Below are 25,266 nucleotides of genomic sequence, written 5' to 3' on the forward strand. Positions count from 1 at the left end.
GGGGCCCGAGCACAGGCGGATTTTCCCTTACATGGGGTGATCTGGAATGTAAGGAGAGGGCCCACTGTGCATTATATAAAATGGCAAAATCAAGGTTTGCTTTTTGAATTTTTTTTCTAGGGTGGGGAGAGTATTTTCAAACTGTGGATATTGAAATTCATGGATGCAGAATCTGTGGATAAGTTTTGTGGATAAGATTGTACAGTCTGCCTTCCACATTCACGGGGGTTTGGGGAACAAGACCCCAGCGAATGTAGAAAAACTGTGAATATCCCCCAAGAAGAAGCCAGTTTAAAGGGACGGGTAGGCAGGGAAGAGGAGCAAGCCTGGGCACTCCTCTTCTTCTCCCATGCTCCTGTCCCTTTAACTGGCTCCCCACGCCTTCCCTGGTGGGATAGTTTACTTTCCCAAGCAGCTATGCCACCGTGGAAGGGAGAGAAGGAGTGATCTCCCACCCTGCACCTTCTCTCATGTGATAGCTGCCTCCCCCAAGCAGCTATCCCACCAGAGAAAGGAGGAGAAGTAATAGCACCCCTGCCTTCCCCAGGCAACTATTCCACTGGCGAAGGTGGGGGGGGGGGGTACAATTGCTCCTCCTCTCCCTTCCCTGGTGGAAGAGCTGGCTGTGGGAAACTGGTTATCACAATGGGGAAGTGGTGGAGTTGACGCATGCACACTTCCCGGCTGCTCGCTTCCTCCTAGGCTTCCCACCCCACCGGGGGGAAAGCCTGGGAAGGAGGAGGAGGAGTGTGCACGCATGTGGCAATGACCTTGTGAATAGTCAAAACCTCAAATGTCAAAGCCGTGAATGTCAAGGGCCGACTGTATAGCATTTTGACTATTTATAACCTCTCTAATCACATATTGTGAAGGTATCTATTGTTCTTAAGTCTTTAACCTAAAAAAAACAAAAGGATCTTTCATATTCATTGCAAGTAAAGATGAGTGAGGTCTCTCAGCAAGATTCAAAATGCACTTCCCTTGGTGGAACTGCAAACACCGTAACATTGGAAGGGGATTCATCTCTGCCTTTCAGTGCAGACCCGTCCTTGGTGAACCTCAAAAACCTGCTCTGTATAGCTAGAAAACTTTATGAAACTGGGTTTAGAGCAGCTCAAAGGTCTGCAGGGGAATAATGAAGGAAAAAAAACTCCATCATGCTGGCACTGAATTGACACCATGATGTCATGATGCTGGTGAAATCTTCTTTTAGATCAGATTCATTCTTCCCAAGATTATTCCAGAGAATTCTTAAAGAGCTACAGCTTGTCAACAGACCAAAAGCCCTTAAAAAACCCTGCATGTTAACGGATCTTTTCACTGGAAGGTTTCTTTGATCATTTTTTGGAAAAGCGGGCTATAAATAAACAGTATTATTATTATTATTATTATTATTATTATTATTAGGTTTCACTGTTAAATTTTGATGAAAAATAAAGAAGTGAAGGCAGTCTGGAACTGGAATAAGCAAATTTTTGAGCTAATCTGATATTAAAAAGAATTAGGGGTGGCAGATGAAAAAGATTTCTCTTTCTTACATTTGTAGAAGCTTGTGCAATTTTCTGAGTCACTCTACCACCTCACAGGGATGGAGATCATCACCAATTTTGTTCTTGTGGACAAGAACATTTTTTTTTATCCTTACTGAGGGCAAATAATAAAAAACTGCACTGTTTGCACATTAAGAATTGTTTCTGCAAAACATTGGAAAGGGGTGGAAAGGGGGAAGTAATAATTTACAGGAAGAATGTGTAACTAAGGTGAATGAACTAATGGTGATGGACAAAATAACTATGACGATTAACGGGAAAACAGAGCAAAAATTTCAAAGTAAATGGGAAAAAGTGAACAAACTATGGGACTAAAGATAGCTACAGAAATGAGATAAAATAATTAAGTTAAAACCACCCATACAATTTATAAGATACTATTAATATATGTAATACTTCTTTCTCTCTCTTTTTTTTTTTTGTTGGGGGGAGGGGAAACAACAGATTCAAGATATAATTGGTATGCTGGAATATAAAAGCAAGACCAAATCATGGAGGATAACAGAGAAACAATGGCGAGTTACAGACCTCCCGTTTGGGGCGGTCTGTATCCGGCCCTTTCCCCGCCGGATTGGGGCATCAGCTGCCACAACGGCAGCCTCCGAGGCCCTGATCCGCCGCTTTCCAGGCCGCAGGGAAGCGGCAAAGGGTCGCTTCCCCGCGGCCTGGAAAGGGGTGTCCTTGGGGCTTGAAGCCCCAAGGATAACCAACGGCAGCGGGGAGGAGGAGAAAGGGGCCGCTCAGCCCCCATCTCCTTTGCGTCGCTGGCGCAGCCGTCTAAAGGCTGCGCCAGCGACACAAACCGCGGAAGGAGCTCCGTTTCAGAGCTCCTTCGTGTGCCGCGGAAAGGGCGCTCTATGCGCCCTCACGCAGCGCAAAGACGTCACATCCACACAGTCTCATTTGGATATGGCGTGTTCGTGACATTGTAATGGCGGCCCCCGTGTGGAACGGGTGCCGCCATTTTGTACATCCTGGGGATGTACTAGGGTTAGGTGCGTGCGTAAGGCACGCACTAACCCTGACCCTAGCACGTCCCCAGGACGTACTTTACGCCCGTTTGTAACGGGCCAATGTTATCTAACCGTTCATGATATAAGATAAATTCACGCTATCTATGTAAACAAATAATTGTTATGTATTTTATGTATGTATATAAGTTGAGTATGTATATTATGTATTAAAATTAATAAAATAATAATAATAAGAATTTGTTCTGTGTAAAAAATGTACACACTGTGTGCATTTTCTGTAGACAAAACATGTTTCCCTCGCATTAAACAGCATTTATTGTGTAGAACTAGTTTTCTACATCCCCGCCACCACATTTTTTCACACAAAGTGAGGTGCAAAGATTTTTACACATCCAGGATTCTCCTCATCATGTTTCTCCAACATTCAAGAAAGCAGTTTTTTTTAAACTATTTTTCAAATATTCTTTCATTCCCTACCCTCTTGCAACCTACTCCACACTGAAATTTAGGAGCACAGCCAGCACTCTACAAATTCTTTATCTGCAGATTCAACCATTCACAGGTTGAAAATATAAATTCCTAAAAGCAAACCTTGATTTTACCATTTTATATAAGGGACACAATTTTACTATGCCACTGTATTTAATGGGACATGAGCATTCTTGGATTTTGGTATCCATGGTGGGTCCTGGAAACAAACCCCAGAAGATACGAAATGCCCATAATTATGGGATGTATTTGCACAATATGAGTTTCTAACGCAATCTGTTTGTTGATCTCTGCATTGGAAATATGCACTGTCATAATCTGAATTTCATTCACAGTATTGTCTTGCAAAACCATACTTTATATAATGTAATGCAAAACTGTGCTGATACACACTTATTTGGCTGGATGCCCTGAAATCATCAGATATTGGATGGGTTATATAGTAAATATTTTAATTAATTACAAATAAACAAGCCATGGGATAAACAAGAGAAATCATTTCATGTTCATACCTAAAACTCCACCTGCTGGCGAGACCCGGCCATCTGCAGTCCGGACTAGATGTGTAATCTTGGTTTTCCTTGCTTTTCTTTTCTGGCTGCCAACCAAGGGTTCTTGTGTTGCTGCAGACTCTGAAGCATTTAGCAGAGACACAAAACTGTTACTTTTCTGTGCTGACTCACTATGTCTCTTCTTTCTTCTAAGAATATGGCTAAACTGAAATAATCCACTTGAACTGCTAGCCAAAGATCTGTTTGTTGAGATCCATGTTTGTTGACATGGTTCCTTGGAGCACATACAATCAGGGCAAGGCTAGGGAACTATGTCATGCCAACTATGACATGGGTAAGGTGTTTCTCTTATCACTGGCCAGGCTGCTAAAAGTTTGATTGGAATTGTAGTCCAACAATGGAGAGCTACATGTTTCCTGTGCTATGAACATGTGACATAATGTCAGAAGTATTCTTGAGCCTATTCCAATGATATTTTCTTGGACTTATGCCTTGAAGAAGCTAGTACAGAGCACAAGGGAAAACATCTAACCATGTATCCTTTATCTTGACAGCTGTGAAACTCTGTGTATGATGAAACCCTATTACCTCTGGTGATACACCTGACTTTTGCATAAGAGCTGAGAAATATATCAGAATCAGGCTTCATGAAGAAATCCTCATGTTAACAGAAAACACAAATATATATTTTATATTGATTGTGTGAACATTACTTTATTTTGGAAGAGTATTTAACTCTATAACATATAACTGCTCCTGTTGAATGTGGCAGTGTTGATCACCTTCAAGGTCAGTGTGGGCAGTCTCTAAAGGTTCAGGGGCCAAATGCTCTCATCAAGTACTAGTCCAGGCCACCACTCAAAGCCAAAGATGGTCAGAAATCCACTTCTGGTTTCATTAAGTAAAAACGTTTTTTGAAAATGCAAACTAAAACAGGAGGGGATCTGACTTTGTTTTAGAATGCAATTGCTACTGAAGAAATGAATTGGAATTTTTAAGGTGTAACTAAACATGACTGAAGTATGTGTCCCAGCTGTGCAGGACAAGGAGGAGGAAGAGGAAGAGAAGGAGGAAGTGGGGTTGGGGGGACTGAACAAACTTGAGGCATCATCATTTTTGGCTCAGGAAAGCAGTGCTAAAATGCTGCTTATCATTTCTTTCAAAGCAGCTTTTCTGCTTCTAGCCAACTGTTAGAAAGCAATGCTTCTGCAGTTCTAAAGAGCACACACACACACGTGTGTGTATGTGTGTGCAAGCACATACATTGCAACCTCTCTCTCTCTTGAGGTGTGTGTGTAGATGTATGTATGTATATTTCATGCATTCACATTTAATGTGCTTGAAATGTTTAGTGTTGATGAATCCTTCTGTCAACCATATCAGTAAGGACAGGTTGCTTACCTGTAACAGTATTTCTTCGAGTGGTCATCTGCGAATACATACAAATGGGTTTTACTGCGCCTGCGCAGTGCTGTTCGGAACCTTCTGGAATCACTGGGCAAAGTTTACTTTGCAACATATAGAAACTTTTTGGCGGTAACTCCGCCCACCCGTTATAAGGCCCCTGCCTTCCCGCTCCTTCCCCAGTTCCGCAATTTTTCCGCCAAGCAGGCGATGGAAAGAGCCAATAAGAGCAGGACACTGGGGATGGACGGGTGGGATTTGTATGTATTCGCAGATGACCACTCGAAGAAATACTGTTACAGGTAAGCAACCTGTCCTTCTTCTTCGTGGTCTCTGCGAATCATACAAATGGGTTTAGACTGACAAGCTTAGGTATGCGGCGGAGGGAGTGTCCTGAGACCATAGCTATGGTAAACCAAAGGCATATTTATTACAATAAACACCTTGAACCATAAAAGGAGTCAGTCTTTTGTTGATACACAGACCAAACATAGCAATATCATTGCTAAACCTGAGAAGAAAACAAGAGGTCGTGCAAGACCAAACCCATGGAAATTGTGCAAATTATCATTCAACAAATTGACACAGTAACATATGTACATAAGTGCTAAAACACAACCATCAGTAGTGCAATTAATGCAACCCTGAGACCAACACAGCCCTTCCGAAAGCTGCGTCTCGAATGGCTCTGGTGTCCAACCTGTAATGTTTTACAAAAGTCAGAGGTTGGGACCAGACAGCGGCCTTGCAGACATCCTCGAGGGGGATCCCTGACAGAAATGCAGAGGATGCTGCCACCGACCTCGTGGAATGGGACCAAACCCTACCAGGGAGAGGCTTGCCTAACAGTTCATAGCAGAGGTGGATGGTACCCGCCACCCATTTGGAGAACCTCTGTGGAGACACAGGCAACCCCCTCTTCGGTTCCGAGTAGCATTGGAAAAGTCTCTCGGACCGACTGGAGGCAGCAGTTCTGTCAAGATAGAATGCCAGAGCTCTCCTGACATCAAGAGAGTGCAGGCTCCGCTCTTCATCCGACGTCGGGTTGGACGCGAGAGTGGGCAACACAATGTCCTGGCACATGTGGAAAGCGGTCACCACCTTAGGCAGGAAGGTAATGTCCGTACGGAGAACCACCTTGTCCCTGTGGAACCTCAGGAAAGGCTGGTCCCTCCGCAAAGCACAGAGTTCGCCCGCGTGGCGGGCAGAAGTGATGGCCACAAGAAAGGCGGTCTTCCAAGTCAATAGTCTCAAGTCCGCTGTGGCCATCGGTTCAAAGGGCTTGGACTGGAGGGCGGACAGCACCGACTCCAAGTTCCAAGCCGGTGTCGGCATCGAGACAGGAGGGTAAAGGTTGGCACAACCCTTCAGGAACCCCTTCACCAAGGGGTCCTTGAAAAAAGACACCCTCCCCCCGAACTGGTATTTGGCACAGATGGCAGACAGATAGCACTTGATGGATGCGAGGGAGAGCCCACCATCCAAAAGCGCCAGCAAAAACTCCAGCACCACTGGAGTGGACACCTGTGCAGGAGACAAGCCCTTTTGTTCAAGGAAGAGGCAAAATCTCCTCCACTTGAAGGCGTAGGAACGCTGAGTAGAGGGTTTCCTCGCAGCCAGGATCACCGACCTTACAGCCTCCGGGAGGGCGGTCAGGGTAGGATTCTCCAAGCCACCAGTGGTAGGCTGTCGATGTCCGGATGGAGGATCCGTCCGTCCCGGATCGACAGCAGGTCCGGGCGAGGCTCGAGGCGAAGGAAGCACCTCCTGGAAAGATGCAGCAGGGATGCGAACCAAGGCTGTCTCGGCCACCATGGCATGATCAGGATCGCGTCCGTATGGTCCAGCATCATCTTGGAGACGACCCTGATGATGAGGGGAAAAGGGGGAAAGGCATAAAGGAGCTCCCCCGACCACAGGAAGGCGAACGCGTCCCCGAGGGATCCGGTCATCGGCCTCCTGGAGCAGAACTGGGGACAGTGGCTGTTCCAGCCGGTAGCGAAGAGGTCGATCTGGGGGGTTCCCCACCTGTCGAACAAGACGCTGACCGTTTCCGGATGGAGCCTCCATTCGTGGCACACCGTAGGTGATCTGCTGAGGTGGTCTGCCAAATCGTTGTCCTCCCCTGGCAGGTGGATCGCCTGAAGGAGGACCTGTCTCTGTATACACCAGTCCCAGATGCGCAGGGTAATCTCGAGGAGAGTCTTTGACTTGGTGCCACCCTGCTTGTTGATGTAATACATCACCGTCGTGTTGTCTGTTCTCAGCAGCACCACCCTGCCTGTCACCGCGGATTCGAACGCCCTCAGAGCTTTTTCGACCGCAAGCATCTCTAGGGCATTGATGTGAAGGAGACTGTCTGAGTCTGACCACTTGTCCTTGACGACTAGGTCGAGGAGGTGGGCGCCCCAGCCGTCTAGGGATGCATCGGTCGTTAACGTCACTTGTGGCTGCGGTTGGTGAAAGGGCATCCCCGCGCACACGTTGTACTCGTCCAGCCACCAAGTCAGGGAGGCGGCCACCGGCCTCGGTACCGTTAACCATCTGGACGGGGAATCCTCCATCGGAGAGAAGACCGACAGAAACCAAGCCTGGAGTGGGCGTAGGCGAAGCCTCGACCACGGTGTCACGAAGGTCGTCGACGCCATGTGTCCCAGGGCGACCTGGACGTCCCTGGCCCTCACTCTTCTGTGGGAGATGCAGGGGCTCAGTGATGTCACCAGTGCTTGGAAGCGGTCTGCCGGAAGGAAGGCGGAGCATCTCTCGGAGTCGAGGATGGCACCGATGAATTTGACCTGTCTGGACGGAGTGAACTGTGACTTGTCTCTGTTGATGACCAGCCCGAGAGAGTTCAGCAGCCGGGCGGTGAAAGCAATTGCCTCTTGAAGGTCCTGCTGGGAGTCTGCAACAAACAGCCAGTCGTCTAAATAAGGGAAGACTCTGTAGCCCTTTTGGTGGAGATAAGCTACCACCGGGGCCATGCACTTTGTGAAGACCCGTGGAGCTGTGGCAAGACCGAATGGAAGCACATTGTAATGGTAAGCGTCAGAGCCGACGGCGAAGGCGAGGAATCTCCGGTGGGACTCCCGAATTCCGATGTGGAAGTAGGCGTCCTTCAAATCGATCGTCGCGAACCATAGGCCCTGGTATAGAAGAGGCAAAATGGAGGCCAGGGTTACCATACGAAACCGGCGATATTGGAGGAAAAGGTTTAAGTCTCTCAAGTCCAAAATTGGTCTAATGCCACCATCGGCCTTCGGTACCGTGAAGTACCTGGAGAAAAAGGCAGTATGGAAGAAAGCAGGGGATAGAGGGGAGATAGCCCCTTTATCCAGTAAGGCGCGCACTTCGTCGAGAAGGGTGTCCGAGGGTGGGGTGGAAATGAAAGCTCCGGTGGAGGGGAGCTCTTCGAACTCGAGGGTGTAGCCCCTTCGGACGATGTTTAGCACCCAAGAGTCGGAGGAGATGGAAGCCCATATGTTGACAAAGGGCCTAAGAATGTCCAAGAAGCATCTAGGGGAGGCGAAGTGCGCGGGGAGGTTTCATGCCCTCTTCTTGGATTGGTCAGGGTCTTGCCGTCGGTTCCTGCGGTACCGGGAAGACTGATTGCGGCGGCCAGAGGATGATGGGGACTGGGACGGATATCTCTGGCGCTGAGAGCCCTGTTGTTGAAACTGCCGGTCCTGGTAGGAGGACCTGTTGAATTGGCCCTGCTGCTGTTGCCAAGGGCGGAACCTCCTATGGAAGGGAGCCGGGGCGGGGGCAGACATACCATGCTTTCTCGCCGCCGCCTTGAGCCTGAACTTTCGGTTCAGCTTGTCATCCGTCTCAGCATGGAATAGACCCGAATCATCTATCGGCATGTCTTCGATGGTGGACCTGACGCTGGCATTGAGGTCCGATCCCCGCAACCAGGCGTGCCTCCTTAGGGCGATAGACGCCGCCATGGCTCTGCCCAAGCACTCTACCACGTTTCTGGATGCAGTGATGAGCCATGCGCCGATGGAGTGGGTCTCATCCCTAATTTCAGTGAGGGTTCGCTGGGCTTCGTCCGGAACGTCGGGCACAATGGGGGAGATGCCTTCCATAAGAGTTTGTATATATGCCCCCATACACGCGGTGTAGTTGGTTGCCTTCACCACGAGCGCCGCGGCCGCATATGCCTTCCTGGCTAAGGCGTCGATCTTCTTAGCCTCCTTGTCCAACGGTACCGAAGCCTGGCGTTGAGTTGCGGTTTGTTGAGCGCCCTCAACAATGGCTGAGTTCTGCCGGGGGTGGGAGGTGAGCCATGGTGCCGCCGGAGCAGAGACCTTGTATAGGGACTCAATCTTGCGCGGTGGGCCTGAGAGCGAGGAAGGACAGTCCCACGAGCGTCTGACCAGGGCCTCTAGGGACGGCATGAATGGGACCAACGGTGTTAAATGGGCCCGACTGCGAACCCTGCGCTCGAGGGGGTCTTTGGCCTCTTCTTCAGGGAATGCAAGGTCGATGTCCAGAGCCCTGGACATCTTGATGACATGCTCAAGAAACGACCTAACGTCGTCGGTAGGCGAGGCTGCCTCAGGATGATGCAGAAGTTGTGGGGAGCTCTGGGCCCGGCCGTCCTCATCCGAGGAATATTCTGAGGCTACGGGCTCTGGTTCGGAGTCTGACGCCACCAGGTCCACAGTGGTATACGGTCTGGGGTGTTCCACAGGTCTGTTTGCACCCAGAGAGGGAATCGCCGTCGACGGGCCTGGACGATCGGCGCGCCCATGGTGGCGGCATTCCTGGTCCCGGGACTGGTCAGCATCACGAGGACGGTCCCGACTTCGGGCGGGCTTGGCTAGAGCCACCTCTCTAGGGACTGGGAGGAAAAATTGATCAGTCTCCGAATCATAGTAATACTGAGGATCAATTTGAGTCGGAGAACGTGAAGCCAGCGAGGCCGGGGAAGGAGATCTCGGTGGATGGTCGGCAACGTCCTCGTCATCCGAAAGCAGAAAGGGGAGCGTTGTCGAAGCCGATTGCGCCTGGGCTGGCACAGCCTGGGCGGTGGCGTCCCGGTCGTGGGCCCTCGCCGGAGGGTGGTCAAGGTCCCGCGCGGGCGGATGGTTGTCCACCATCGGTGTGGCCAAGGGATCAGTGAGTCTTGGAGAGCCGGGACGCGGGCGGTCACGGCGGGACTCACGGTGGGGTTTCCGGGAACCGGATGCGTCGTCCGAGCGCTTCTTGGAAGGGGAGCCTGAGTGAGAGCTGGGCTTCGAAGTTGACTTAGCCTTCTTAGCCGAAGAAGATGAAGACGTGTCCGGCTGAGGCTGCCTCTTCTTGGCAGACTTGTGATGAGACGGCGCATCCGGAGGAAAAAATTGGATCGGGGACTCCGAGATGGTAGCCGCACGGCCGGCACGATCCTTGGCACGGGCGGTGGAGTCCCTCGAGCCCGAGGGTTCCCCGGAGACGGAGCTCTTCGGTGCGGGGTCATCGGACCCGACCGGTCTGGATTGGTCCGACGATCCGGACTTGGATTTGGGCCTCTTGGAGCCGGAGGATCCCGAAGAGGACTTCTTATCCAAGGATGCCCGGGGCCTCTCCGATGTTTCGGAGGAAGCTCCCTCGTTGCGGCTGGGAGCAGAATCCGAACCCACCGACCCCGGCAGGCGGGGGTGCTTTGAGGGTTTGGAAGCGGCATTGGACTTAGTGGAGCCCCGGGCCGGCAGACGAGCAGTGTCCGAACTCTCGGAGTCCTGCGCCAGCGAAGTAGAAGGGGGCACACTTGAAGGCCCGCTACGAGCCTGGGGAGCTGGAGCAGAGGCCGAAGGGGCCGAGGCGGGCCGAGAGTCCCCTTCCCGAATCTTGCCCTGGGCAATAGCGGAGGTCAGCCGCGATTCCCGATTTTTGCGGGCCTGAGACGACATCGACTTACAAAGGCTGCAGACCCTGGGGTCGTGGTCCCGGCCAAGGCAGAAAAGGCAAGACGAATGAGGGTCCTGAACAGGAACCTTTCCTCCGCAGATGTCACACTTTTTAAACGGCGGAGACATCCTGAGGGGTCAAGGAAGAAGCAAAGTCCAAAAACAGTCCGAGGTCAGATTAACGAGGAAGACGGAAAAGCCGAAGTCAAACAGTCTGAGTCAAAGTACCAGTGAAATCCGAAATGAGCACAAGCGAAGTTCCAAACAGCAACTAGCGCGGCGGAAAAAGGAACTGGGGAAAGAGCGGGAAGGCAGGGGCCTTATAACGGGTGGGCGGAGTTACCGCCAAAAAGTTTCTATATGTTGCAAAGTAAACTTTGCCCAGTGATTCCAGAAGGTTCCGAACAGCACTGCGCAGGCGCAGTAAAACCCATTTGTATGATTCGCAGAGACCACGAAGAAGAACTATTTGTTTATAATTCATAAATAAAATCTCAAGATGAGAGATAACTGTTTGTTGAAGACCACACAATAAAGCCAAAGCCGAGCTTGGTACTTTCTTACCCTTGCATGAAAAGAAAGATGTCTTTTAAAGTGCTACTAATAAAATAAAATAAAATTTGCTACTACTGGTAGTTTTACACAATGCTGTTTTTAAGAGCCACTCAACAGACATACATTAAATAAAACAACAGCCCTAGTTTTCAGGTATAAAATTTGCCTCTCTTCATCCTTTAGAAATGGTAATGGAAAAGCATTGAACAGAACATGTTAAAATTCTTACATGCTCAAGAATGCACGCACACACCCCCCCCCCCAACAATACTACATTGGAAAGCATTAAGCTAAGTGAGACAGTAAAAGCTTCTGACCTTGCACAGTATTTGATACCAAGTGGATGTGAATGATGAGGGCCTCTTACCTTTGTTAGATTTTGGTTGGTCTGCTGAGTAGCTCCCAACCTTTTTCTTTTTTCTTGGTACAGACACACTCTTCCGGTCAAATGTGACAGGACTGAATTGAGGAAGGCTGTTGAATTTTTTCTCAAATTCTTCTTCCAGCTTTGCTAAGCTAGAAAACAGAAGGCAGAAAATCAACACAGAATAAATTAAAATAAATGGATTGAAAACCCACATAATTAGGGTGATAGCCTGCCACAAGACTTTTATGCCCTCTCCCTGACAGGATACTTGGAGCAAAAACAGCCTATATGCACAGAAGAAGATGAATAGATCTCAGTCCAGAAGTACATATGGAGCTTTCATGGAAAGCAATGGACAATTTGAAGCTCACAACCTTTAAAATAAAATTCATTTTTAAGACATGGTAAATGCAAATGACATGTCATTAATATAGTAGAAACCTTTAGGATTACAAAGGCTCTGGAATATTCTTGCAGATTATTAAAATGTACACAGTAATACTGATTTGAGGAAATAAGAAACCGATGTCTGTATTTTACTGTTCTTCATACAGAAAATGGCAGTAAAACACTGCTGAATAGATTCTTTCTCTTTTCAACAGAAGGTCGCCAATTGCTGGCAACTGAGGTATTTGAGAGTAAGGTAGAATCAAAATCCCTTATCAAAACCGTTAGAAGTTCAGGAGAGGGAAATGTTGCTTACCTTTAATTTAACAGACTTGACATATGTTTCGGAAATGAAATCTTCCTCACAAAGAAGTACATCTAAGAGCCTGCTCCATTAAATTGGGGGCATACGTATCAAATTTGCAGATGACACCAAATTAGGAGGAGTCGCTAATACCCCAGAGGACAGGAACAAGATTCAAAGTGACCTGAACGGACTAGAAAGCTGGGCCAAGGATAACAAAATGAAATTCAACACGGAGAAATGTAAGGTACTGCACTTAGGGCGGAAAAATGAAATGCACAGAGACTAGAACACAGAACAATGGATGCAAACTGCAGGAAAAGAGATTCCACCTCAACATTAGGAGGAACTTTCTGACAATAAAGGCTGTTCGACAGTGGAACAAACTCTCTCCGAGTATGATGGAGTCTTCTTCCTTAGAGGTCTTCAAACAGAGGCTGGATGGCCATCTGTCGGGGATGCTTTGATTTAGATTTCCTGCATGGCAGGGGGATGGACTGAATGGCCCTTGTGGTCTCTTCCAACTCTATGATTCTGGATCAATGTCCCCATTTAATTCTTTTTATTTAAGGCTTTTTAATCAGGCTCACTTTGAGATATTCACTACTTGCTGAGAAAGAGCATGTGGTTATGAAGTGGGCATTGCATGCTTTCCTTTCCTTTCCTTACTGATGTGTCAGTGTTTTAATTGTATTTCAGTTTGTTAAATCTGGATATGATGCACCTTGAATCCCATTTTTTGAGGAAAAAAGGAATAGCAATCAAATCAAATCAAATTAATCAATATTATCTATTCAAGTGAGGTTATATATTACTGGATCTCACTACAATTGTCAAGATATACATATTGTGAACTCAGTAATAATGTTTAAATACAAAGATTAATTAGCTCCAATCCAGCAATTCCCATGAAGGAATAGAAATTCTACTGTATCAGCTGTGAAAAAGATAATACAATGGAGGTAACAAAAAAAGACCACACCCGCATTCTGGTACTTTCAGCTGCTGTTTAATTCTGCAGGGATTCCTTATCCAAGTATTTGTGTATTACCAGCTAGATGTTTATCCAATATGTAGCTGTGTATATGAAGCCTTCTGCTGTTCTTGTGGGTTGTTGCTTTTAAAGAACAAGACATCTATATCCTCAGTAGACTGAAACTAAACCTAATTCAAGTATCTGAACTTTACTGAAGTTGATCAGCTCTGCAAAAGACAAACAGGTGCCAAAGAGGGAACCTTTGGCCACCATCAAATGCACTAGCACTATCTAGCTCTCTTATTGATGTTGATTGAACTCTATGTTGTGAGCTGTTATAATGACTGCAGTAATGACAATTAATGTCCACTATACTAACTGTAAGACATGGATTTTATCATTGATCATCTTATGTATTTTGTTCAGTATTTCTTGTATGGGTTATGACTAATATGGAATCAAAACTGAATTCTGATTAGGCAATTTCACTGCAGGACTGCGTAGCAGATTTTTTCCCCTAAAATTACAGAAGGGACATATAAATTATGAATATGTATTTGGTAAAACGCATATATTATACACATACATAGATACAGTTTGAAAGAGAATGGTGAACCCATAATTAAACACTTACAAGTTATGTCACTTACCCCAAAACAATTTCTTCCTTTGGCTTAGGTTTTTTAAGCTTTTTGTTCCCACTTGTTCCCACTGGGGAAAATGCCCAGTTTTCTTCATTCCAGCATCCTTCATGATCAGAGTTGCTACCTTTTCCTGAGCTTCGTTTCCCTGGGAAGAATATTAGAAGGAAAACAGGGGAAAGATATTTGGCTTTTTACTGGGAAACTGGTAGGAAATCTGAAAATAGTTAGTTATGTTGGGAACGAACTAACTCAGGTATGCTACAGTATGTGGACAACTATGGCAGGAGTCACAAAACTCTTCTAAGTTAACAGTATCTGATGGACTAGACTACAGAGAGGCTCATTCTTGTTTGGACCACAAACCACCTCTTGTTATACCACTATTTAAAACTGCAAAATTTCTACATATTTGCAAAAGTAGTGAAATTAAATTAGCCAAATCGCCAAAAGAATGCAACTATGGCGGGATACAGACCACCCCTTTGGGGCTGCCTGCACCCACCCCTTTCCCTGACGGATCGAGGCCTGAGCTGCCACAGCGGCAGCCCCAGAAGCCCCGATCCGCCGCTTTTCCAGGCTGCGGGGAAGCAGCAAAACACCACTTCCCCGTGACCTGGAAAGGGGTGTCCTTGGGGCTTCATGCCCCAAGGACACCCCAACAGCGGCAGGGAAAGAGAGAAAGGGGCCGCTTGGCCCCTTTCTCTTTTGTGTCGCTGGTGCAGCTGTGTAAAGGCTGCACCAGTGACACAAGCGGTGGAAGGAGCTCCGTTTTGGAGCTCCTTCCGGCGCCGCTGAAAGGACGCCACAAGCGCCCTGAAGTGGTGTCTAGACATAACGGCTGCGCCGCACCATTTGGATGCGACGTGGCTGTTACGTCAAAATGGTGTCGCCCATGTAGACAGGGTGCAGCCATTTTGACATCCTGGCGACATACTAGGGTTGCGGGGCATATATAAGCAACGCCCCAAGGCAACCCTAGTACGTCGCCAGGACGTACTTAAAGGCCCGTCTATACAGGGCCCTTGTTAACAGAACAGTGTCCCAGATCTCCTAAAATATCAGAGTGAAACAACCTGATAGCTTCAGAATTTTTAAAAATCATTCATGTTTTCGGTGTTACATATCTGAGACTTCAATTCAAATTCTGTGAAATTTCTTGTGTATTCACTGTAATCATATATAAAACAATGGAAAGGTACATTTAAAAAGTTGTATTTCTTCTTCACATCAATCCCCCTATGAAATTCATTGAGCAGATACAAAAAAAAAAGCAAACAAAAAGTAAAGCTATGAACTGTCTTCCCCACTGAGATTGAAAATAAGCAAGAATGATCAACAAATGTGTGTAATTTAAGATTGACCTTCCATCATTTCAGTCAAATGGCTACGAGGATCTTTTCCTACCTCCAGGCCACAATACAGCTGAAAAGGAACATGATTTGATACAGGACTGAAACTAAGTAGATGCGGATCTCATCAGTTTCTCAAAGGCAAACTCCATGGATATGACTTGAGTTCATGAAATACAAAACTGGGGGTATAACTGAAATAAACATATTCTACTGAATGATGTCGGGGGCTGCAATCACATGGTAAAATTAATTCAGTCTGACACTGCTTTAACTGCCTTTGCTCAATGCTATTGAATTTTTGGATCTGTAGTTTTGAGATATGTAGCTGTCTCTCTCAGAGCTCTGGTGTCACAACAAACTACAGATCCCAGAATGGTACAGCATTGAGTCAAGATAGTTAAAGCAGTGTCATCCTGGATTATTTCTGCAATGCAGATGAAGCCTTGGATAGATGTGATTACAGCTGAGATCTTAGATTTCCTTGATATGAAGCAAACCCCAGAAGGATGGATTTATTTCCGAGTACCTGTGCATAGCACTGCACAGTACACATGCTAAAACTGCAAACAATTATGAATAGGGTTTTTAGGTTAGATATGGGATGGGAGTCTTGTAACTTCCAATCTTTAATAGATTGTGGAGCAGGATGAGGTACCCTAAAGCTCCACTGAGTGGGTTCAAGGTATCTATCCTATCTTACCTTCCAAACCCCAACTTTCAGCCAGAATCATTCATTTCCAGCACAACTGTTGCCTCACCAGTGGAAAGTGGGGAGGAGGTGGTGTGACAATAATACAGATGGGTGCTGTTCTGTACCCTTTGCCCCCTCTCTTCACTGGTAAGGTAATACCCATGTTGGAATGGGACATTTGCAGCTGAAAGCTGGGGTTTGGAAAGTGAGGGTGATGCCAATTCTGAACCATAAATGGTAACAACCAGCTAATAGTAACTGCATGTCCTTTTTCAGCCCCTCCTCTTTGTTTAGCATATGGACATGTTAAAGGTTACATACCTCTATCAACATTGGCACGGAGGGATGTAAGCATGCCCTCTGACACCAGAGTTTTATACAGAGCACCCTTGCAAGCTCTCTCTGATTTTCTAGCGCCACATGTCTCTGCCTTTTTGTTACAGTCACTATCCTCAATTTTGACTTGCTCTGGTAAACCCTGTGGCATTACATCCTCCATTGGTGTTAGCCGTTCTGTTTTGATGTTTTCAGGTGCCTCACATAGCAGCTCCTTGTTTTCTGTAATGTTAACATCATGGGGCTTTGATTCTTTGGTGGTATCTACACATTTTTCCTTCAGTGCTTTCTTCTGTTTTGACTTCACTTTTTTCTTTGGTGACTTTGTGTCCAAGATGTTCCCCTTCACTGTTGAAGGAGGACGGATTTTCTTATGGGGCACTTCTATGAGTCTCTCTGCTCCCCAGTCCCCTTTTGCAACTGCTTCAATAGTATAAATGACACTCTCAATGTCTGATTCAGAAGACTGCCTTTTTTTGCAAGCTTTCTTAGAGGTACATTTTTCAAGTTCTTGTCGGTCCAGTTTATTTTTCTTTTTTTTCTTTTTTAGCTTTTCTGGCTTGCTTAATCCTAAGGTGCTGATGTTGGCCATTGCAAGCTCTTGGGAACAGCATGCAGGGTCCTTGGCAGTTGAGCTGTCACGTGCAACTAGTGTTGTGTTGTCCAGTGCAGGATCTGTAGCCAGGCAGCATCTTGCCATCTCCTCCAACACTTCAGTGTTTGTCTTTTCATGTTCATGGCCCTCTGTCTTCAGAGATTTTTCTATTTTTACTTTGACCTTTTCTGGTTCTTCAACTTTTATCTGCTCAGGTGATTCAAAGGCCTTGATGATCCTAGATGCTTCTAGTTTAACTATCCCAGGTTCTCTCACCTTTACTTCCTCGGATGCAAGGCACATCTGAAACAAGGGTAAAATATTAAGTAGTAAAGTTGAAGCCTTTCATGGCCGGCATCCATGTTTTTTTGTGGGTTTTTTGGGCTATGTGGCCATGTTCTAGAAAATTTTCTTCCTGATGTTTTGCCAGCATCTGTGGCTGGCATCTTCAGAGAATGCTTTGCTTGGAAAAAGTTGGGTGTATATATACTGTGTGAGCCTGGGAATGCAGGACTGATTTGCATATGTATTGTTTTGTGCTGATGGCCGGCCTCAGGCTGGGAGGCTAATGCAAAAGAGGATTAATGTCTGCTAATTGGTGATCATTATCTGCTGAGAAAGCCCCTGACTCTGAGTGGTTTCCCATTTGCATTTGCTGAGTCCTTATTTTGCTATTCCTCAGGACTGGTAGCCAAATTTTGTTCACTTTAAGGGTTTCTTCTTTCCAGTTGAAATTATGCAGATGTTTGTCCACAAACCGAACCAACGTTTGGGTCACACAGTATACAGAAAACCCACACATACAGACCGATACCTGCACAAAAACTCCAACCATCACCCAGGAGAAAAAAGAAGCACAATCAAAACACTGGTAGACCGGGCAAAACACATCTGCGAACCCCACTTCTTGGAAAATGAACTGAAGCACTTGGACCAGGGTCTACAGGCTAATGGTTATTCCAGCTCAGACATCAGAAGGGCTGCCAGGCCCAGGAAAACCCAGAGAAGTGAAGATAAGCAGCTACCCAAAGGGAAGGTATTTTTTACCATACATCAAAGGAGTCACAGACAGAATAGGCAAAGTGGTGAGGAAGCATAACCTGAACATGGTTTACAAACCGACGAAGAAAATCCAGCAAATGCTTCGCTCAGCCAAAGACCTCTTACAGCCGCAGGAGTTTACCACATACCATGCAGCTGTGGACAAGTCTACATAGGGACCACCAAACGCAGTGTGCAAACAAGAATCAAGGAACACGAGAGACACTGCAGACTGGGCCAGCCAGAAAAATCAGCAGTAGTAGAACATGCCACAAACCATCCTGGGCATAAAATACTGTTTAAAAACACTGAAATTCTGGACCATGCCAACCACTACCATGTCAGGATGCACAGGGAAGCCACTGAAATCCACAAATATCTGGATAATTTCAACTGGAAAGAAGAAACCCTTGAAGTGAACAAAATTTGTATGTACAGCGCTGTGTAAATTTACAGCGCTTCATAAATAAAGGTTAATAATAATAATAATAATTTGGCTACCAGTCCTGAGGAATAGCAAAATAAGGACTGAGCAAATGCAAATGGGAAACCATTCAGAGTCAGGGGCTTTCCCAGCAGATAATGATCACCAATTAGCAGACATTAATCCTCTTTTGCATTAGCCTCCCAGCCTGAGGCTGGCCATCAGCACAGAACAATATATATGCAAATCAGTCCTACATTCCCAGGCTCACACAGTATATATACACCCAACTTTTTCCAGGCAAAGCATTCTCTGAAGATGCCAGCCACAGATGCTGGTGAAACGTCAGGAAGAAAATTTTCTAGAACATGGCCACATAGCCTGAAAAACCCACAAAAAAAAAACACAAAATATGAAGTCACTTTCCTATTTGCTTGATTTGATTTATTATGACACATAGCCAGAATAGAAAAAAGAATACATGTGTTACATGGCATCAATACAAGTAAATTATGTTCCAAAAAGAAGGAAAGCATCCATTCATGGTTTTAAATCTTAAACCTCACAACTAAATATTACCCCAGAGATCTCTAATAACAATTCGATTAAAGACTAAGAACTAATAGCTTTTGCAGAATCATTTAGTAAGCTAAAACCTGATTTGACATCCCCTACTTAAAAATGTAAACTCATTTATGCAATTAGCAGACTGCAACATGTGCCCATTTTATAGGGTCGTCCCATATGGACTCTTCTGCAATTACCTGTTTAATCATGTAAAAGAAAACAATCGGCCAGAGGTGATATACACTAAATAAATAAAATCACTTCAACCACAATAAAAATAAATTATGTAAGGACAGATGACCAAAATGACTGACAGTATTATTTCAGTGCATTTCTATGACAAGCAACAGCAGCTGCACAAAATCTGGCAACTTTGTCAGTTACCTGTCCATTTAGGTCTGGAAGAATATATTCAACATAAAATTTATCTTGTCTGGAAAATCTTTATCTTTATCTGGAAAATGTTGAATAAGGGGAGTTATAAATGAAGCTCTGATATCTTCATACAAGGAGCAGTAAAGAAGAACATGGCTAACTGACTCAACTTCATCTGAGCCTCAGGGACAAAACCGGCTCAAGTAAGGTACCTTTTTATATCTGCCATCCAATACAGCAGATGGAAGGGTATTCAATCTGGCTAGCATGAAGGATCTTCTTAATTTGGGTATACTCAAGTTGTTAAAATACTTAGTGCATGTGAATACTCTTCCAACTTCTTCGCATATAGGATAAGGACAGGTTGCTTACCTGTAACAGTATTTCTTCGAGTGGTCATCTGCGAATACATACAAATGGGTTGTACTGCGCCTGCGCAGTGCCTTCGGAAACTTCTGGAATCACTAGGCAAAGTACACTTTGCAACATGCTGAAACTTTTTGGCGGTAACCCCGCCCATCCCCTATAAAACCTCCGTTCCCGCTCTTTTCCCCAGTTCCGCAATTTTCCGCCGTGTAGGCGACAAAAACAGAGCCAATCAGAGCAGGACACTGAGGGGAGGATGGGCGGGATTTGTATGTATTCGCAGATGACCACTCGAAGAAATACTGTTACAGGTAAGCAACCTGTCCTTCTTCTTCGTGGTCTCTGCGAATCATACAAATGGGTTGAGACTGGCAAGCTAAGGTCAGTGGAGGCGGGAGTGTCATGACACCTCAGTAAACCAATAAATAATGGTCAATAAAGATAACTGAATACAAGTATAAGAATAAATGGTTTGTTTATATACTTGCAAAGAAATCCCACCTCATAAAACATGCCCAACGAGGACCTCGAAACCAAACATTGAGTCCTTCAAGAACACTCAGGCGTAAGCTGCCGGTATGGAACACAGTCGACAGCCAAACATAATCAATGTAGTCCTGATACCAAGACAGCCCTCCCGAAAGCTGCGTCCTTTTTGGCCCTAGTGTCCAACCTGTAATGTTTAATAAAAGTTAAAGGTTGAGACCAAACGGCAGCCTTGCAAATATCGTCCAAAGGGATACCAGACAGGAAAGCAGAAGAGGCCGCTACCGCCCTTGTGGCATGGGAGCGAATCCTGGTCGGCAAGGGCTTGCCCACGAGCTCATAAGATAGGGCAATAGTACTCGAAACCCACTTAGAGAGTCTCTGGGCGGACACGGGCAGTCCTCTCTTCGGTCCCGAGTAGCACTGGAACAATCTCTCAGAGCGACTCGAGTCCCTAGTTCTGTCCAGGTAAAAGGCTAAAGCCCTACGAACGTCCAGGGAGTGAAGGGCCCGCTCGGTATCGGTAGTCGGGCTCGGTGCCAGGGTCGGTAAAACAATATCCTGGCACATATGGAAAGGGGAAACAACCTTGGGTAAAAAGGAAATATCTGTCCTGAGAACTACCTTGTCCAAGTGGAACCTAAGGAAGGGTTGGTCCCGACGTAAGGCACAAAGTTCACCCGCACGGCGGGCAGAGGTGATAGCCACCAGAAACACCGTTTTCCAAGTTAAAAGTCTAATGTCAGTGGTGGCTAGAGGTTCAAATGGTTTAGACTGTAAGGCCCCCAACACCGTCGCGAGACTCCAGGCCGGAGTCGGCAAAGATACCTGGGGGTGTAAGTTATTGCAGCCCCTTAGGAATCCCTTGACTAGGGGGTCCTTAAAAAAGGAGGGCTTACCATCAAACTGGAAGGAAGAGCAGATAGCCGATAGGTAGCATTTAACAGATGTGATACAGAGGCCCGCATCAATTAGAGACATCAGGAATTCCAGGACCACCGGTGTGTTCACCTGGGCCAGGGAGAGGCGTCTGTCAGACAGGAATCGCAGAAACCTGTTCCACTTAAGTCTGTAGGATTTTTGGGTGGCCGGCTTCCGGGCAGCCAAGATGACCTTCCGTACCGAGGCCGGTAGCTGGGCTAGGGATGGATTTTCCATGCCACCAGGGGAAGGGTCTCGATGTCCGGGTGTCGAACCCGACCTCCTTGAACCGTGAGGAGATCCGGCCTGGGTTCGAGCCGGAGAAAGTTGGCTCAAGAGAGGTGAAGAAGGCAAGGAAACCAGGGCTGTCCCGGCCACCAAGGCGTGATCAGGATCGCGTCCGCCGCCTCTGAGATCATCTTGGAGACCGTCCTGGTGATCAATGGGAAGGGGGGAAAGGCGTAGAGTGCTATCCCCGACCATCGAAACCCGAACGCATCCCCGAGGGAGTGGTCGTCCGGCGTCCGGGAGCAGAACTGGGGACAATGGGAGTTGTACACGGTCGCGAACAGGTCTATCTCTGGGGTTCCCCATCGAGCAAAGAGGTCGTGTACAGTCTCTGGGTGGAGCCTCCACTCGTGGCATGACGAGGGGGACCTGCTTAGTAGGTCCGCCTGAGAGTTTTCGGTGCCCGGCAAGTGCACTGCTTGAAGTAAAATGTCCCGGGCAATGCACCAGTCCCAAAGTCAGAGCGTGATGTCTAGGAGGGTGCGTGACCTGGTGCCTCCTTGCTTGTTCAGGTAGTACATCACCGTGGTGTTGTCTGTCCTGAGCTGGACAACTTTTCCCGACAGTGAGGACTCGAAAGCTTTTAACGCCTTTTCCACCGCCAACAGTTCTAGTGCGTTGATGTGGAGTGTCTTCTCGTCCAGGGACCAGATGCCTTTGGCCCATAGGTCTAAGGCGTGGGCACCCCAACCGTCTTCCGATGCATCCGTGGTCAACACCAACTCTGGCTGAGGCGGCGAAAAAGGCATGCCGGCGCAGACGTTCTGGCAGTCGAGCCACCAACGGAGGGAGCGTATGACTGGTCTTGGTACGGTAAGTCTGCGGGAAGGGGGGTCTCTTTCCAGATCGAAGACTGACAGGAACCATGACTGCAGTGGTCGAGCACGAAGTCTTGACCACGGAGTGACAAATGTTGTCGACGCCATGTGGCCCAACGCCACCTGGACGTCCCTGGCCATAACCCGCCTTCGAGTGGTGCACCTGCTGACGGCTCGGGCCAAGGCCTGGAAACGGTCCGGAGGCAGGAATGCCATACAACTGTCTGAGTCGAGGATGGACCCGATGAACCTTATCTGCCTGGTGGGGGGCAACTGGGATTTCTCGAGATTGACCACTAGGCCCAGGTCCCATAAGAGCTCGAGTGTCTCTGAGGTGTGTCGTTGTAGCTCTTGACGTGAAGGGGCCACGAGGAGCCAGTCGTCGAGGTATGGGAAGACTCTCATGCCGCGGCGATGTAGGTGAGCAACCACGGGCGCCATGCACTTGGTGAAGATGCGAGGAGCGGTAGATAGGCCGAAGGGGAGGACGTTGTATCTGTAGACGTCCGTCCCGACTGCGAACGCCAGAAACCTGCGGTGGGACTCCCGGATGCTGACATGGAAGTAAGCGTCCTTTAAGTCGATCGTTGCAAACCACAGGTCCTGCTGCAACAGAGGTAAAATAGAAGCAAGCGTTACCATCCGAAAACGGCGATAAGACAGGTAAGCATTCAATTGTCTAAGGTCCAGTATGGGCCTGATTCCCCCATCAGGCTTCGGGACCGTAAAATAACGGGAGAAGAAGCATCTAGGGACGTCGACAGGATCGACAGTGGAGATGGCGCCTTTGGCGAGAAGGGTGCGTACTTCGTCGAGAAGGGTGTCTGAGGGGGGAGTGGACAGGATAGCTCCAGTTGGTGGGAGCTCTTCAAATTCAAGGGCATAACCCCTACAGACGATGGTGAGGGCCCAAGAATTGGTGGTGATTGCGGCCCAGGTGTTAGAAAAGGGCCTCAGTCTGTCCAGGAAGGAAGGAACAGGAGAAGCGACGGAGTACGCTGCGTCCCATCAGTTCCTCTTCTTAGTCGGGTCCGAATCTTGCCTCCTGTAATTCTTTTTGTATTTGGGACCCGACCGACGGCCCGAGGAGGAGGAAGACTGGGACGGGAAGCGCTGTCTGGCTTGATCCCGCTGGAAAGGCCGATCCTGTTGGTAGGGCCTCTGGCCCTGGCCATACCACTGGCGTACAGCAGTGAAGCGCTTGCGAGAAGACGACTGGGGGGAAGAAGACATACCGTGCTTCTTAGCAGCGGTCCTCATCCTATACTTGAAATTAAGTTTTTCGTCAGTCTCGCGATGGAAGAGGCCGTCCTCGTCAAAGGGCATGTCCTCGATGGTCGAGCGAGCATTCTGGTTTAGGTCCGAAGACCTTAGCCAGGCGTGTCTGCGGAGTGCTATGGCAGCCGCCATAGACTTAGCGGAACAGTCAGTGGCATGTCTCGCTGAAGTGATGAGCCATCCTCCAATCGAGTGGGCCTCGTCGCGGACTTCCGAGAGGATAGCCTGGGACTCATCAGGTAAGTCCGGAATGAGAGGGGACACTTTTTCCATGAGCCACTGTATGTACGCGCCCATGCATGCGTTGTAATTTGCCACTCTCATGCCCAACGCCGAAGAGAAGTAAGCCTTTTTGGCCAAGGCGTCGATCTTCTTAGCCTCCTTGTCGGAGGGCATCAAGGAAGCCTTCGGGGTGGACGCACGTTGCGAGCCCTCTACGATGGCTGAATTTTGTTTGGGGTGTCCAAACAGCCAAGACGGAGTCGACGGTGAGATCCTATAGAGGGACTCGACCTTCCTGTTGTTGGATGCCGTGGATGCAGGGGCCTCCCAAGAGCGCCTGGCCAACTTCTCCAAGGAGGGAAGAAGAGGTATTGCTGGCGGGGTAGGCAATCTACCATGGACTCGTCTCTCGATCGGGTCCGAGGCTTCCTCTTCAGTTTGAGAGATCTTGATGTCCAGAGCATTGCTCATTTTGATGACGTGCTCCGCAAAGGTTCGGACGTCGTCGGACGGGGAAACTGCACCCGGTTGGGCAAAGTCCTGGTTGACCGACTGATAGTCATCTTCCCGGGAAGAGAGTGAGTCGTGTCTCGGGCGATAACGGACTTGGGAAGCTGTCTCCTCATCCGACTCGAGGTTCACGACATCCGGGTCGGCGACGGCCTCCACTCGGTGGGGTGAAAATGTAGACACCCTAGAGGGTCTGGAAGAGGCTCTTGGTCTGGGTCTCCGATCTCGATGCTCGAGGAAGGGCTCTACATCCTCTTGAGTGATTAGTTTGTAGTACCTCCCCGTTTCAGAGTCGTAGTAATACTCCGGCTGAGGGTCTCTGGGTGGGGACGGTGACACAACCCGACGTGTGCGGGTAGGCATCGGAGTCGGGGAGCGACGGTCATCCCTGGAGCCCGCAGGAGAAGCCGGTTCCGAGAGGAGTTGAACAGCCTCCTCGGAAGCGTGACGGAAGGTAGGCAGAGGTCGGGATCCTGAGGCCAGATCAAGAGGACGGTCCCCACGGCTGGTATCTGTGCCGTGTGTCCCGGAGGTCGAGGTCTTTGCCCTCTTAGCCGCCAGGCGCGGGTCTGATGGTCGGGAGTCGGCATCCGACGGCCTGCGGTCGGCATCCGAGTGCCTGCGTACGGTGTCGGAGCGGACTTCTGGGCGAACCTGTGGAGTGCCCTCCTGGCCTCGGTCCAAGGAAAGATGTCGTCTAGACGGCTGATGGTCGTCGTCCAAAGAAGAAGATCGGGGTCTTTTAGATGAAACGTGGACTCCAGTTAGAGATGGAGACTTAGCCGCTCCCGGAGACTTCAAAGTCTTAGCAGACGAAGGCCTCGAAGCGGAACCCGACTTCGGAGTGGTAGAAGTGGGTGCCTTCGGGACAGAGGAGCTCGAGGCAGAACCCTTATGGGAGCTCGAGTCCTTATCAATGGTCCGGCTCTCCTTAGGACCC

At 48.0% G+C, this 25,266-nt stretch overlaps 1 protein-coding gene across 14 annotated transcripts in view; it reads right to left on the bottom strand.

Moving 5' to 3' along the window:
- BBX (BBX high mobility group box domain containing) overlaps window positions 1–25,266 on the bottom strand; it is a 181,358-nt gene that overhangs the window by 16,580 nt on the left and 139,512 nt on the right. For all 14 annotated transcript variants that reach the window (XM_089512340.1, XM_089512339.1, XM_089512336.1 and 11 more), the window contains 4 exons: window positions 16,421–17,333; window positions 14,063–14,201; window positions 11,746–11,894; window positions 3,526–3,645 (listed from right to left, as the gene is read on the bottom strand). In XM_089512340.1, the coding sequence (XP_089368466.1) occupies window positions 3,526–3,645; window positions 11,746–11,894; window positions 14,063–14,201; window positions 16,421–17,333 (1,321 nt within the window). The remainder of the gene's footprint in view (window positions 1–3,525; window positions 3,646–11,745; window positions 11,895–14,062; window positions 14,202–16,420; window positions 17,334–25,266) is intronic.

Source organism: Sceloporus occidentalis, unplaced genomic scaffold (genome assembly GCF_023333645.1).
Source record: "Sceloporus occidentalis isolate IW3139 unplaced genomic scaffold, rSceOcc1.0.p SCAF_2, whole genome shotgun sequence".
NCBI classification, from domain to species: domain Eukaryota; kingdom Metazoa; phylum Chordata; class Lepidosauria; order Squamata; family Phrynosomatidae; genus Sceloporus; species Sceloporus occidentalis.